Source organism: Sorex araneus, chromosome 4 (assembly GCF_027595985.1).
Source record: "Sorex araneus isolate mSorAra2 chromosome 4, mSorAra2.pri, whole genome shotgun sequence".
In the NCBI taxonomy this organism is placed as follows: domain Eukaryota; kingdom Metazoa; phylum Chordata; class Mammalia; order Eulipotyphla; family Soricidae; genus Sorex; species Sorex araneus.
In genome coordinates, this window is record NC_073305.1 from 58646284 (window position 1) to 58663071 (window position 16788).

At 38.7% G+C, this 16788-nt stretch overlaps 1 protein-coding gene across 1 annotated transcript in view; it reads left to right on the forward strand.

Moving 5' to 3' along the window:
- The window catches only part of CEP15 (centrosomal protein 15), a 31274-nt gene extending 22404 nt beyond the window's left edge, over window positions 1–8870 (forward strand). The window contains exons 5-6 of the mRNA XM_055136676.1: window positions 6538–6612; window positions 8482–8870. Of these exons, the coding sequence (XP_054992651.1) occupies window positions 6538–6612; window positions 8482–8616 (210 nt within the window). The 3' untranslated portion in view covers window positions 8617–8870. The remainder of the gene's footprint in view (window positions 1–6537; window positions 6613–8481) is intronic.
- Window positions 8871–16788: the final 7918 nt, after the last annotated feature.

Here is a 16788-nt window from a genome sequence, read left to right on the forward strand (position 1 = left end):
TGAACGCCTCTGGCATGATCTGAATAGTCTTTGATACCTTCTTTTCTTTCTGGCATGATGAGATATTCCAGGCTTATGACCTGCATGTGCTGCTTAGAACTGACCATTTCTCCAAGGAGCCCTGTATTCTTTGGGTAGGGAGTATGTTTAAAACCCACTGTCTGGGCAGTAGAGGTGTTTATGGCAAGTTGAAGATAAAATATATCAAGAACTCCTATCAGAAATTCCAATTCAGTTGCAAGATTTCAGGTATTTCACTTAAAATTCACCTGGGGGTGGGGGTAGAGGCAGAGAGATAGTGCAGTGGGTAGGGTACATGCCTGGCTTGGTGCTGGAGAGTCCCTCCTGGTGGCACTCAGAGGACCATGTGCAGTGCTAGGGAATGAACCTGTGCTCCAGTCCTGTGAACCATCTCTCTAGGTCAAATATGAGAAACGTATTTTTGTTTTATTTTTAGGGGGTCACACCCTTACTGTGCAAGGGGCTTACTCCCGGCTCTGCCCTCAGGCATTAGTTCTAGCTGGCTTGGGGTCCCTGAGCACCAGTGGGAGTAGCCTCCAAATAAAACAAAATGATCAACTTACCTCTAACCTCTTTTTTCTATAACCACAAATATCTGTTACCAAAAAATGTTCCATACCCAATATACTTTTTTATCCTGCCTCAGGATAAAATAATATTTTATAAGATACTGAGAATAATTTTCAGTGAGACATTTTTTATCTGGGCCAACCTGGTGTTGCTAGGGGTCACTTGGGTGCACCCATCAGTGCTCAGAGAACCATGTGGTGACAGGAACTAAACTGGGGTTGGGTGCATGCGGACCATGTGCTGTAACTGCTATAATGATTTCCCAGTGCCACCCCCTGAATAAAAATTTTAAAAATCATCCAAAATTTAACAGAAAATGAAACAAATTCAAGTGCTGTCTAGTTTGTGTTATAAAAAACACATTTTTTGTTTGTTTCTTTTAGCGTTTCCTACTAAGAATGCTCCTATTAAAAATGCTCAGTCAGGGGCTGGAGTGATAGTCCAGTGGGTAGGGCGTTTAAATGCCTTGCACGCAGCCAACCTGGCTTCCGTCCCCAGAGTAATTCCTGAGTGCTGAGCCAGAGTAACCCCTGAGCATCGCTGGATGTGACCCAAAAGGCAAAAAAGAAGAAGAATGCTTAATCATAATACTGGGTTCCAAAATGGTGAGCTAGTCAGGGGTGAGGCTCTTGCCTTGCATGTGGCTGACTCTGATTTAATTGCCAGCACACATGGTTCCCAGGAATACATAGAATGACCCTTGAGCACAGTAGACACTGAGCACTACCCGGTGTGGCCCAAACATCCTCTACCACAAAAATACTGTATTCCAAGAACATTTAATGTGTTGTTTCTCGTTATTTTTTTATTAAACAAACTAGAGAGCACTTGTATTTATTTCATTTCCTGTTCAATTTTGGAGGCACTGTAGCACTGTCATTTCATTGTTCATCAATTTGTTCGAGTGGGCACCAGTAATGTCTCCATTGTGAGACTTGATTTTACTGTTTTTGGCTTATCAAATATGCCATGGGTAGCTTGCCAGGCTCTGCCCTGCAGGCGGGATATTCTCGGTAGCTTGCCAGGCTCTCTGAGAGGGACAGAGGAATCGAACCCGAGTTGGCCGCGTGCAAGGCAAACAAACGCCCTACCCGCTGTGCTATCGCTCCAGTCCAATTTTAGATGATATTTAAAATTTTTATTCTAGAGGCTAGGAAATCATTACGGCAGTTACAGCCCATGCTGAGCTTGCATCCTACTTCAGTTTAGTTCCTGTCACCACATGGTCTTCTGAGCATTGATGGGTGCAGCCTGAGAGACTCCCAGCATCACCAGGGTGGCCCAGATATCACTGGCACTGCAAGGCCTGAGCAGTATCACACCCTCAGGTCCTGGTAATGAACTGTTGGCTTCACCCCTTGTGCCAGCTTTTCTGTACAGGTTTTTGTTCACTGACCTGAATTTTATGAGGACAGGATGGGACCCATCCCCAAAATTCTTTCTTTGAAACGAGCTAGTAGTATACCTATAAAACTAGACAATAAAGCATTTTTCAGTAAAATTAGTCTCTTTCCTCTCCACTATTTCATTTTCTCTATCAACATTTTTGGTTTGGATTTTTTGGGTTTTTTTAGTAAAGGAAAAGAGCTTATTGAAAGGAATTTACTTATATTAGTGTGAGGGGAGAGAAAGAACGGAATATATATTCAAGAGAGAACATGGACTTCCCCAGAGTGGAAAAAGCAGAGGACAGACAGAGGTAAGTGTTCAAGAGCAAACATGGGCTTAGAAGAAAAGCAAGCAACCTCCTCCTGTCAATTTTTAAACAAATGTGTTTTGTCTATACTCAGGAAACCTTCACAACAGTCATTTTTTCATTGAATAAATAATGAATAATATATGCCCGACATGTGGGTAGTTTCTTGATTTAAAGGTTATATGGACAGTAGTCCTTATCTTCTGGCAACTGCTAAAGATAAAGTCCTCATATAGAAGTATTAGGCTGTAACTGCTACAAAAGTTTGATGTCCATGGATATAGCGATTGTACAGCAGGTAGAACTCTTGCCTAGCATGCGGCCAATCCTGGTTTCATCCCTAGAGATCCATGTGACCCTCTGAGCACCACCAGGAGTGATCCTTGCACTCAGAGCCAGGAGTGACCCTAAGCACAGCCAGATATGGCCCAACAATCCCCACCAAAAAGTCTGATAGGAAATTGCAGAGATTTCTCAACTGGGCTAAGAAATTCATACCTCCTCCTCTGTGTAGTGCAAGATCTTTTTTATTTTTAATCTGGGAAAGGACGTATTTAAAATTCTATTTTAGCCAAATGAATCAATTCTATGCTAAGTATGGATGAAAGATGAGAGCCAGTCTAGGCATGAGTCAAAGTATTCAGTAAATATTTGAAGTAGTAAGTGAAATAATAAGGCCACAGCATTGACAATGGTATGGAAGGCTAGCAGAGACATTCTGAAGGGGTAGCCAATAGAACTTTGAAATTGAAATGACCAGAATGAAGAGACTTGAAGGTAAAGGGTACAGGCTAAGTCTCAGAGAGACTAGAATTGCCACCATTTTTCTTTCACTACATTCAAAAAAAAAATGAGCTTAGTTTCATTAAGATGAGAAATACTAGAAAGAAAAGTAATTCACCTCTCTTACAGTAATAGCTGAAGCTAGAGGGGGGGAAATCCTAAAGGGTTTAAGAAAAGTAAGAAAGATGATATTGCAATATTTTAACTTTTACCTGTTTAGATTTGCCTTACGGTACTATTATCAATGGCATCTTATGGATGTAATTCCAACACCATACCCATTACAAGTGTGCTTGTCTCCCTCCTCTCCCTCTCATCCTTCCTTCTCACGCACCCCAGCTCAATTGTGTGTTAGTTTTCCCATTTGGATCTTTATTGCTGTTCCGCTTTATATCTTTAAGTCCCGCATATGAGAGAGATCATTCTGCAAAATGTCACAATTTTTAGAAAGCCCTTACTTAGATTAAGAAGGAGAAATGGAGAAGTAGGAATCAGAAAGGTGAGCAAAGCATCCAAGAATGTGAAATATCACTTAAGCTAAAGAGAAAGTTCTCTGAAGAGGTGATAATCTTTTTGTGTAAGGCTCCAGAGATTCCAGTGAAGTTTCTAACCATAGACCTGCTCTATCAGGCCATGAGTCCTGACTGGTATGTTTTCTTCTGGAGGATCTTATCCTCATTCTGGGATCTTTTACTGGTAGGGGGGTTCCCAAGTGGTGCTCAGAAGTCTTGGTGGGCCCTATTGAAGATTCTCAGCTAACCAAGCTGGTGGTTCAATGTTCAATGCAAGGGCCAGTAGTTGCAGTTCAATGCAACCCCCCCTGCAGTGCCAACCTGGGGTTGCTCAGGGCCTCCCAGGCTGCACTGGGCAGTGCTTGGGGAACTATGTGGTTTTGGGATTGAACCAGGTTATGCAGTTTGCAAGGTCTGAACCTTAACTCTGCCCCTATTTAGCCATTCATTTGGGGAACACAAATGTTTGCAATTTTCTCTAGTAGTGTTAGCGGCATCCAGATCTGCCACTAATAACTTATAGCTATTCTTAGAATGACGGTATAATTGATTTTGTTCTGTGTGATTTATAAAAGTAAGATCTATTTTGTAAGATCATACAAATCTCATTGGAACCACAGAAGATTTATAGTCATCTGTAATCTGTTGTAGCATCAGCACCGAAAGCTCTGTCACATGCATGTAGCTGTAAATTTCTGGTATAGGAGAGACACGCTAATAGACTGGCTTTTAATCCCTAAATTGATGTTTTTCCCCTTCAAATCACCTTCTCCTAGACAGCAGGTGCATTAATGGTTGTGCAACTTTGGGGAGTCCCTTTAGGGAATTTCCTGTTTTTCCCTTTTACATTTCACACCCATTCCTTGCTCCTGCTGCTACCATCTGCTATCTCTTTTCTCCTGTTCAGCATTGGCTTCTTCACACCCCACTCCCACGCCCTTTTCCATCTCTCTCCGTCTGTCCAACAGCCCTGCACTTAGACTGCTCCAGTGCTTATACATGGATCAAAGAACTTTCTCTTTCCTATCAACTTACTAAGCTCACAGGAGAGGAAATTTGCATGGCCTTCAACCAAGACCTCTGTGAACCTGATAAACATAAGCAAGCTCAAGACAACATCGTGCTGATTTGGGGAACATTTAAAAGGGCTCAGTTGTTGAGCTGGAGAGAGAGTATAGCAGGGGGCTTGCCTTGCACATGGCCAACCAGGGTTCGGTCCCAGGCATCCCATATGGTACTCTGAGCACAACTAGGAACAGTTCCTGAGTGCAGAGCCAGCCAGGAGTGAACCCTGAAGATTGCCAGGTGTGGCCCCAAAAGAAACATATCTTTTAAAGGGCTCAGTTGTTTCAGTAGCAACTTAAGAGTCTTTCATTTCTGGGCATGTGCTTAATAATCAAGGTGAATTTTTCCCAGGACATGAATTAAGTTGTTACCCTGTGTTTGTAAAACTAAAAGATAAAATTCATACATTTTCAGGTCAAAGTGGAAGTTCAAGCATAGTGCTTGAACATCATCAGCGGAATGAATTACTACCTAGCATAAAACATGCCATGGAGGGGCTGGAGTGATAGCACAGCGGGTAGGGCATTTGCCTTGCACGTGGCTTACCCAGGTTCGATTCTCAGCATCCCATATGGTCCCCTGAGCACCGCCAGGGGAAATTCCTGAGTACGGAGCCAGGAGTAACCCCTGAGCATCGCCAGTGTGACCCAAAAAAGCAAAAAACAAAAACATGCCATGGAAATTTCTTAGAAATCTCTGTAGCACTGTCTGTAGCACTGTCTTCCCGTTGTTTATCAATTTGCTCAAGCGGGCACCAGTAACGTCTCCATTGTGAGACTTGTTACTGTTTTTGGCATATCAGATACGCCACAGGGAGCTTGCCAGGCTCTGCTGTGTGGGCGGGATACTCTCAGTATCTTGCCGGGCTCTCTGAGAGGGATGGAGGAATCTAACCCGGGTTGGTCGCGTGCAAGGCAAATGCCCCACCCGCTGTGCTATCACTCTAATTCTTAGAAACCTAGTATAGAAAAATGTAGCTACTGCAAAGATTTTTGTCACGTAGTACTTTAGTGTCTGACTGAACTTTTAAATGCATGATGCATTATGTTTATACAAAAATTTTAAGTGGAGGGGACAGAGGGACAATACCGTGGGTAAGGCACTTGCCTTGTATGCAGCCAATCCAGATTTGACTCCGGCACCCCACATGGTCCCCCAAGTACAGTTAGGAGTGACATCTCAGCATATAGCTAGAAGTAAGCCTAGGACACTGCTGGTGTGACCAAAGCAAACAATTTCAATTTTGGAATATTCAGCAAATGAAATGTGTGGTCCTAATATATGACAATATGATTTGGACATAGTGGAACTCCACTTTTCCCCTGTTTTTGTTTGGGGATCTTGCCCATCAGTTCTGGGTGAAGGTGGGGAGATGGGGGTGCCCTTCTGTTGGCCCGGTGCTTTGGGGACCACACAGTGTGGGGATGCATCCCAGCCTTCAGAGCTGTCTTCCTGGCCCAAACTGTTCAGTTGCAAGGTTAGAACAACATGGCCTAAATGTGTTTTTAGTATCTAAATACTTGACTATACTTAATCATCTGGCTGTTCATAGGTGATGTTAGTGCCAAGTTAATACTTTGACCGGTTTTAGAGAAACTTTTTTTTTTTTGCAAAAATTACTGGCAGTTATCAGCTATTTAAAACAAAAAGGCAGAACATGGGAAAACCACCATCACCACCTCGCATATATCTTTTACTAAAACGAAGAAACTCTGTACTCTCCATTTGAAACTTAATGAATCATTGATCAGGCCTCGTACCTTCATCCTCCTCTATCACTTCAAATGGGAAGAGTAAAGAAAATTGGGATACAGATATTGCTATTTCAACTAATGTTTGTATGTATGTTATGTGATAACATTGTTTTTTAAATGCTGGTATCTGTTACAGGATATAGATGTAGCAGAAAAGTCTCTACAAACCAGGATTCACTCATCGCTACCACCTGAGGTGGTTTCTCTTGAGGTGAGAATCTTAAGGAGCAAATATAATAGAAGTGATCCCATTGTGTTAACAGTGTATTATAAACCAATGATCCTACATGTGCATTTCCCAGATTTATTCAGTAAAACAATTAAATCTGTCTGCTGTGTCTATGTCCACAGTATCATGTAAGATTCAATTTTAAAATGTTATTATCAAGTGAAAATTTTATAAAAATCCTGCATCTTTTCAGCTAGTCAATTAAAAGCAACTATCCTGTGAAGCCATAACAGACAATCTGCACTAAGTCTTAGGATGACAGAGTGCCTTACCAAATTGCTTTTTCTGCTGTCTGCTGTTAGAAGTAGCATTTTAGTCCCTTCACCAAAAATTCAACCAACACCATTTAAATCCTACTCTCACAAGCTACAGTGTAGCTTTTGTATGTTTTGTTTTGCTCAGTTTAAGAAAAGACTGAGATGATGGCTGACAAAAAATGAACTATATTTGGTATAAGAATATGTTTGGGATGAAAGGGAATATATTACATACAGAATAGTTTGCTTTTATATTTTTAATGTTGTTTTTCAAATACAGCTTTTTCTTGCTTCCTAACCAGAGATGTGAACAGACTCAAAAATTAAAGGCTAAGAATGTGTCCCTCAATTTTCTGTGTCATCTAGAATAGTAAGAAAGGGCAGTGATCAAGGATGGAAAAAAAAACTGGTACAAAGTTGTGCGTTGGGCATGTCTTTTTCTTTGTTGAATTCTCCAAAACCTTACTCTGGCCTGTACAGCGCCTACACAATAGGAGTTAATCCAGCTATGAATAGTGGAGAAACTCCCAACCACGGTCCTCGGTGGGTATTTTTTCTTTGCTAGTCTTGCACAGTAGGATAACCTTTATTTTAAGTATGTTGGGCTGTTTCTCAGACCACATGCACAGTTGTATAGATAAGTAAAATCTCTCCATTTCCAGCTCAGAAGCCCTGAGCCTTTTAAAATGCTCTTACAAATAATCCATCAATCATGTTTTCACAACATTACCTAATTTTTCAAATATTACCTACCTTTTGGATTGAATTTCCAAAAATGAGATTGATAATGGTGATCTAATAGAAAATACTTTCCAATCACAAGAGTCGTTTGACAACTTGGTTTTCTTTGGCTTCCATAGGGAAGTTATTCAGAAACCTTCAAAGCCCATAAATGTAGCATGGAAGTGATACAAAAGCTCCTAGCCCTTATAGACTGTTATAGTCAGTTAAATAGTACAGCACCTTTAAAATTTATTAGACTAAGTAATGTCTTATTTTCTCATCAGAAAAAAATGCGAATTATGAGTTTTCATATCAAGTTATCTAAAAGTAAAATACATAGTAGATGCACTTATTTTGTTGTATTTTATATCCAAAATGAAATGTCCAACCACCTAAATCCTCTACTGTATTAGATTTCAGTTCTTGATCTCATTCCAGGTCAAACCTTTATGTTAATTTAAATAAGTTGTTCACATTTAGTCATTTCATTCTCATTTTATAATAATTTCAGTATGGGTAATCATCTGATCTAGGGAGTTGGAGCCTTAAATAAAAACAGTTAATGATCTTCTAAATTATACTACTGGTAATAATCACAAGGTTGGCCACAAGAGGGCGTGTAAAATCACAATAAAATTCTAAAGCCTGTCATTCTGCCAGATTCTAGTTTTACAGAGAAATTTGAAAATTAACACTAGTAAGTAGCCAGAATTTTCTCTTAAATTAACATAAAATATTCTGTGGAGGAAGTGCATTTTATGTGTGTGTGTACATGCACACACACATTTAAGTGAATAAACATTTAGACTATTATGAAGAGCCAAGTTCAATTGCTTGATATGCTTTTTACTTTTGGATTTTTTTTTTCCAGACTCTTTACTGGGCATCAGTGAAAGAATATATTCCCAAATGGGAACAATTTCTTTTAGGAAGAGCACCACATCCTATTGGTGCTGAAAATCAAAATGAAGGAAAAAGTACCATTCAAAATGAGATACAGCGCTAACTTCACATGCTGTTTTGAAACAATAAACAAACAACCTGTTTAGTAAATCTTAATAAATACGTAGGTCTCTAATCTGAGAGAATGAATTTCTTCATATTAGCTCCTTAATGAAGGTGAATAGGAGAGAATCTATTCAGTTATTTGAGCTATCACTTAGACCTATTATTAATTTATAAATTTGCCTTTTGTTAATGTGATGAAAATGTTTAAAAGCACTGATATTTGGAAAGTTTATTAAATAAACTACAAAATGAGTACTGTGTGTTTATTAAGATCATCTACAGTCATTCTCCTAAATAATGACAACCAGTTCTTAGCTTTGATTTTGCATTTTCTTACATCTTTACTTTTTAGGTATTTCATTATAGGAACAAGGCTTATGCTCAAAGTGATTTTTTTGTTCACTATTAAAGTTTGTTGTAATAACTGGGAAATCAGCAACACTTAAACACTTGCATAATAGCAAAATATATATGAGGCCCAACATGCTACGAATATAATGAGATTTCTAAAAGTTATGGGATAATAAATTGAACTGGTATTTTAGGATAACTCAGACATGGTTCTGAAAATAAATACCTAGTAGAGCTGGGAATAGTTATTAGATTTTTAATGTGGTGGTTTAATGATCATCAACCCTGTGAATGTAAATAACTTTTCTACCATCATTTCATCTTTAAACTTGCCTTCCCTTTCTCCCTTTTATTTTCATTACTTCTGAAACAGCAGTCAATAATAAAGCTTGGGTCAAAAACCATAAGTAGCTTTGAGATTCCTCAGTTAACTATTGTTTAAGCAAAGAAAAATTAGAATTTTTTTAATAGTAGATTCTGCACATGATAGTAAAGAGAATCTAACAATACATTCATTGCAATTTAAGATTTTAAATGTCACATTTGTGCTTTTAAAAGACAATAGAACAAGCTAAAAAAAACCTACTGAAATGTCCATTGTGCTGATAAGTTCCTTTAAACTATCATCTTGGAAATATCCTGTTGAGTGGGTGTTGGTGTGGGTAACAATAATGTTGTTTTCATAATATGCGCTGGCACATTAGCACACTTCTCTACAGTGTTAACAGTTGTAATTAAGGAATAAACAGCACAGAGTGTCAGTCCGATGACAATTTCATCTATAGTGTCACAATACAAAATGTCACAAAATATTAGAACTGTTATATAACTATAAAAAGTATCAGCTTAAAAGCTGAAAGCCTTTTAAAAAGGAAGACAGAGAAAGAAAGAAAAAAAAAGAGAACTGGCATGGAGACCACAACAATTTTATACCTTCTCAAGAATGTTCTGTCACAAAAATAAATTGATAATTTTTCCTCTGTTACATTACAGTTTGGTTTCTAGGCATCCAGTTGATTTAACAGGAGAATGCAGGGCTTTTTAGCAGCTTTGAATTGGTAAACAGATTTAGATGTAGTCGAAAAGGAACATGAGGAAGGTTTCTTTTTTTTTTTTTAACATCCAATCTTTCCTAGCATATGTACATAAGAAGGTGAATGAAGCAATGTGAAACTTATTTCTCTTTAGTCAAGTGAAAAAAAGGCTAAACATTTGTTGAGATGGTAAAATATTGTGTCAAGCAAGTAGGCACATTCCAAAATTAAACAGTGGTTGATATGTTAACGTCCTCAAATATTTGAGTGTACACTTTGAGTTCTGTAAATTAAATCACCAGTAGATTAGATTAAAATATAAAACAAACAGCAATGTAATCATCTCAGGAAAGGTTCAGGATTTTTCTCCCCTAAATTAGTTAACTTACTAGTAGTTCTTGGCTAAAAAAAAAAATTAAAAAGGGCCCTAGGGTCCATATACCATAGATTCTGATTTAGAGAAAAAGAGTATTTCCATGCTTTGGCTATACTGTTTCTCTCATTTCTAGTTAATACCACAGAAACTTCTCCCCCAACCCAACTCTCTCCTGAAGAAATTTTCCTCCCTTAGATGGTACTACATGTTTTTTGTTTTGTTTTGCTTTTGGGGTCACACCCAGTGATGCTCAGGAGTTACTCCTAGCTCATACACTCAGGAATTACTCCTGGCAGTGCTCGGGGGATCATATGGGATGCTGGGGATCAAACCCAGGTTGGTCTAGTGCAAGGCAAACACCCTACCTGCTGTGCTATCGCTCCAGTCTTGGTACTACATGTTTCTTGGGATTTTGTTTGTGTGTTTGGTGGGGCTAGCATGACATGCTATGCTCAGATTGTACTACTGGCAGTGCTCAAGGTATCAAGGTGTCATATGCAGTATGGGTTGGGGGGATGGGGGTGGAGATGGTAGGGGGGATCAACGGTGTATGTTTTGTTTTCAAATCCCAATAGGGAACTAGGTACCCCAATTAAATGTCATCATTGTCATCATAATAAATTATCTTCCTTTAGAAATTTCCAGATATTATTTTCTATAAGGAAGGCTGAAGAACCACCCTGATATATATTTTTGTTCATGATAGGTATCAAAGAGAAACTGGTCATAGTTTTTTACAACATTCAGTGCCCAAATACTCTATATACCTACTCTATTCATGCAAACAGTGAATTCATGTTTTCTTTGGATAATAGAGTTTTCCAAGTAAAGGTGTCTTCAAAATGTTTCTATAGTCTTTATTGAATTACTGAAAATGCCTAAGTATTCACAGTACTTTTGGGCAGAAATTTTTGCAGTATGAGAAGTTATTACACTAAGGTGCTAAAGAGTCAAAGGAGCTACTTTCTAACTTAAAAATAATTCCGTGTGCTCTGGGAAGAGCTTATCCACATAGCATATTCTCTGCATTCTTGGTATATTCATTTGTCTTTTTACTTTAAGCCAATTCATGTTTTCCATTTCACTTTTTTTTTTGTTATTTTACTAAATAATGTGTTGGCTAGGGACATAGCTCAGTGATAGAGGACTCCCCTTGCACATGTGAGGTCATGGATTCAAGCCCTGACACCACATAAGTTTGGACTCATATTCCCCCCTTAAAAAGAAAGGATTTTAACTTGAGACAAAATTAAATTATAAGTACCCAAGCCCAAGAGATAGTACTTGGGGGGAATAAGCTACTTGACTTGCCTTAGTTTAGTACCCAACATCACATATGATACATATGATACTCTAAGTCCTGCCAAGAGTGACCCTGAGCACAAAGCCAGAAGTAAGCCCTAAGCGTTTCTGACGATGTCCCCAAAGCGAAAAAAAGAAAAATTCTAAAGAGTTCCCTTTTCCTTTTTTTTTTAAAAAAAAAAAACTGTCTAAAAAGAGCTACATGACTTAGAACACAATTTCAACAGCCTATTTTGACCTACTTAAATTAGGATACTAAAATGTATGTGTGTGTATATATACTATATAAATGTACATGTATATTTATACACATACTGTTTAGGCAATATCCAGGCTGTGAGTTCAAATGGGGGAAACAGGAGTGGAAAATATGGAGGTGAGCAGAAGAGAAATTAATTTGAGAAAACTTCAAGTTTAAATAATACATAATAGCTCTGTGACTGTGTGTGTGTGTGTGTGTGAGAGAGAGAGAGAGAGAGAGAGAGAGAGAGAGAGAGAGAAATTTAGAAGTTAATTTGTCTAAATAGGAAATTTAATTCCCTACCATTAATCAAAGAATGTTTAGAGTTTTCTGAGACAAACATGAGGACATGTCAAATTGTAGTAATTAAGGAAAACTGATTTTCGGATTTGACACCCTGGCATTGTGATCACCCTTTCTTACTGGAACTGAGATTATATCCTAAGTAAAATCTAAGAAATAGAAAATGACTTTAACAAAGAGGCTAGGAAAATGCTTCTGGTCATTATCTAACCTCTCAGAGTCAAATTTCCTTGCTTACAAGAAAGAGGACCTGGTCCATACACTGTGGAGCGTTTAAAACTTCTTGCTTTTCTTTTTTTAAAAAAAGTTAATTTATGACTCAACAACAGAGTTAGAGTCTTTACAAAGTAGTCATTATACTTTCAGTAACTAAACCAACATTGTTTCCTCTCTGCACTGAGAGGAAACAATGAAATGTTTTTAAAACTCTTAATGATAATTGGTCATTTAGTCCCTGATGTCAAAGTCAAAGTACTTTTTATTATACCTCCTAAGTTGAAGTTATCAACCTAGGAGCTTTTCTGTTGTTGAACAAAATAAAACACTGGGACAATACCATCAAATTAGAGGCAGAGTCTGATGTAGAGATTTTAGAAGTGATTGTAGTAACACAAAGGTGCATAACATTTGAGTGCTTCATTCATACATTCAGCAGCCCTTCCTGACTTTCTTTTGTGTCAGCAGACACATTTCTAAGCACAGAGAATAAAGCAGTAAATAGGCAGCCGCAAAAAAAAAGTGCGTGTCCTCATGGATCTTAGATTTTGAAAGGCACAGGGGAACAGTGGGGGCGGGGTGTTAATGATTTTAAAATGAAATAGCAGGTAATAAGACCTAATAGAGTATGAATTTCTAAAATGTCTTTTCAATGCAAGAAAACAAAGCTGATTTCGTAACTTCTCAGAAAATATGTCTAGAACAGAGTTTTTCTTTTTTTCTCCCCAGTTGACAGATATTAAGTTGATATTTTTCCAGTGAAGCAACATTTTCACCATATCTAATCTGGAAATTGTGTAAGTTTAATGGATAGGTTAATGATAAATAATACAAAAGAAATTCTCATTACTTCATCAGATATTTGTACATCAATACTCATAACAGTAGACTGGGGGCAATAGCACAGCAGGTAGGGTGTTTGCCTTGCATGCGGCTGACCCAGGTTTGATTCCTCAGTTCCTCTCGGAGAGCCCAGCAAGCTACCAAGAGTATCCCGCCCACTGGGGAGAGCCTGGCAAGCTACCCCTGGCGTATTTGATATGCCAAAAACAGTATCAACAAGTCTCACAATGGAGATGTTACTGGTGCCCGCTCAAGCAAATCAATGAACGACAATGGAATAACAATGCTACAGTACTACTGATAACAGTATTTATTCATAATAGTCAAAAGGTGAAAACAAACCTTAAGTCTATCACCAAAGGAAAGAATGAAGAAATTTTGGCATATAAAGGAAAGCGGGATAGTTTTCTGTACATTGGACAAAAGTAATTTTAAGCTAAAAGTCATAGAGATGAAAAAAACTGTTGTAAAACAATAAGGTGTCAATTTATAAAAAGTTAATAACCATTCCAGAGCCTAACATACTGGGCAAACCTAAAAGATCTAAAGGAAGAACAAAATAGACAAGTATAGTAGGAGATTTACATACCCAAGGAAGGTTTATTATCCAGGCCAAAAAAAGGAAAAAATGCAGATTTTGGTCTGAGTGATATAGTACAGTGGGCAGAGTGCTTACATTGCACATAACCAACCCAGGTTCAATTCCCAGCACCCCATAAGATTCCTGAGCCCACCAGCACTGACCCCTGAAAACAGAGCCGGGAGTAAGCCTTGAGCACCACTGGGTATGGCACAAAACCAAGAAATGCTGGACTCCAATCATAGATTAGACCACCGTTTCTTAAGCTTTTTCTACCTGCAGACAAACATGTCCATGAACCAGTAGCTAAAAAAAAAAAAAAAAAACTTTATTAGGCCCAATGGAACTAATGAACATTCATAACTCACTTTATCTAAAAGCAACAAATTACCACTTTTCTCAAAATGCTTGTGGAACATATATATATATATTTTTTTTTTTTGCTTTTTTGGGGGTCACACCTGGCAATGCACAGGGGCCACTCCTGGCTCTGCACTCAGGAATTACCCCTGGCAGTGCTCAGGGGACCATATGGGATGCTGGGAATCGAACCCGGGTCGGCCACGTGCAAGGCAAACGCCCTACCCGCTGTGCTATCTCTCCAGCCCCGCTTGTGGAACATATTCCTGCCGATATGTGATACTGCACTGAATAAGTTTCAATAAATTTTAAAAGATATTTAAAACCGATATTTAAGAATACTAAATCTGGGGCTGGAGTGATAGCACAGCGGGTAGGGCGTTTGCCTTGCACGCAGCTGACCCGGGTTCAAATCCCAGCATTCCATATGGTCCCCTGAGCACCGCCAGGGGTGATTCCTGAGTGCATGAGCCAGGAGTGACCCCTGTGCATTGCTGGGTGTGACCCAAAAAGCAAAAAAAAAAAAAAAAGAATACTAAATCTATTTTAACCCCAAGGGAATGAAACTAAAATTCAACAAACAAAAAGCTGAAATTTTTACAAACAAGCCGATACAATAGTTTCCTGAACAACCAATGAATTTACAAAATCATAAAGGAAATTTTAAAAATCTCTTGAATGAAAATGTAGCCATAACACACAAAATCTACGTAATGATGCAAAGCAGTTCATAGCCAAGAACTGCTTCTGCATTTATACTAAGAAAACTGAAAATTCTCAAATAACCTAACTTTACACCTTAAAAAGTTAATAAAAGAACAAACCAAATCCAAATATAACTGAAAGAAGGAAATAACAAAGATCAGACCAGAAATAAATGCAACAGAAAAGGGTTACAAAGTTAAGAATTTTATTTTAAGAAGATAAAGTTAACAAATGTTTAACTTGACTGAAAAAACCCTCAAAATTTAAAAGGAAGACATTACATCTGATAATACAGAAATTCACAGGGTCATCAGAGACCACAATGGATAATGATATGCCTATAAATTGGATAATCTAAAATAAATGAATAAATTCCTAGAAAGATGCAAGATCCAATCATAAATAATTAGAAAAATCTGAGCAGACCAATGACAAGGAAATTAAATCAGTAATCAAAAGCTTCTCAACACTAGATGGCTTAATAGATAAAAAGCAAAAATAAAATTGTGTGGTAGAATTTGAGTCACACCCAGCGATGCACAGGGGTTACTCCTGGCTCTGCATTCAGGAATTACCCCTGGCAGTGCTCAGGGGACCATATGGGATACTGGGAATCTAACCCAGGTTGGCCGCGCGCAAGGCAAATACCCTACCCGCTGTGCTATCCCTTCAGCTCCCACTACCACACATTTATAGGGAAAAAAATCAATTCTTTTCAGAATTTTCCCCAAAATTAAATAACTCATGAAGGGGCCAGAGAAATGTACAGTAGGTAGGACACTTGCCTTGCATTCGACTAATCTGGGTTTGATCCCTGGCTTCCCTAGTGTTCTCTGAGCCCTAGCAAGAATGATTTCTAGTATAGGGCCAGAAGTAATCAGCAGTTAGATGTGGTCCCAAAGCAAAACAAAAACACTCATGAATTCATTTTGTAAGGCCAAAATTATCCTGATACAATAAGCAGGTAAGTGTACTGCAGAAAATAAAACTAGAGGGGCTGGAGTAATAGCACAGCGGGTAGGGCGTTTGCCTTGCACGCCGCCGACCCGGGTTCGATTCCCAGCATCCCATATGGTTCCCTGAGCACCGCCAGGGGTGGTTCCTGAGTGCAGAGCCAGGAGTAACCCCTGTGCATCGCCAGGTGTGACCCAAAAAGAAAAAAAAAATACTAGAGCATTTCCATGATGGATACATCTATGCAAACATTCTAAATATAGCAGCAAACTGGGGCTGGGAAGATAATACAGAGGGTAGGTTGCTTTCTTTGCATGTGGTTGACCTGGGTTCAATCCCTGTTATCCCATATGGGCCCCCAAGCACTGCCAGGAATATTTCCTGAGTGCAGAACCAGGAGTAACCCCTGAGCACCACCATGTGTGACCCAAAAACCTTAAAAATAAAATTAAAATAGTAGCAAACCAAATTCAACAACATAGTAAAAGGATGGGCTGGAGCGATAGCACAGCGGTAGGGCTTTTTGATTCCTCCGCCCCTCTCAGAGAGCCTGACAAGCTACCTGTGGTGTATTGGATATGCCAAAAACAGTAACAATAAGTCTCACAATGAGAGACGCTACTGGTGCCCGCTCGAACAAATCGATGAGCAATGGGATGACAGTGACAGTAAAAGCATCAGTAAAAGTCCATGATCAAGTAGGATTTATCTCTGGGATGCAAGAGATAAAATTCAGGGAGAAAGAAACATAACAAAGTATATTAACAGTGAAATATTCTTTTTTGTGTTAGTTATAAATTAAAAATAAGATATAAAATTAGGAGAGATGAATCAAGAGATTTCTAACCTGGTAAGAAGAACAAATGTACTGCCACAGCCTGGCTTTGAGGTTCTTGGTGGGAGTG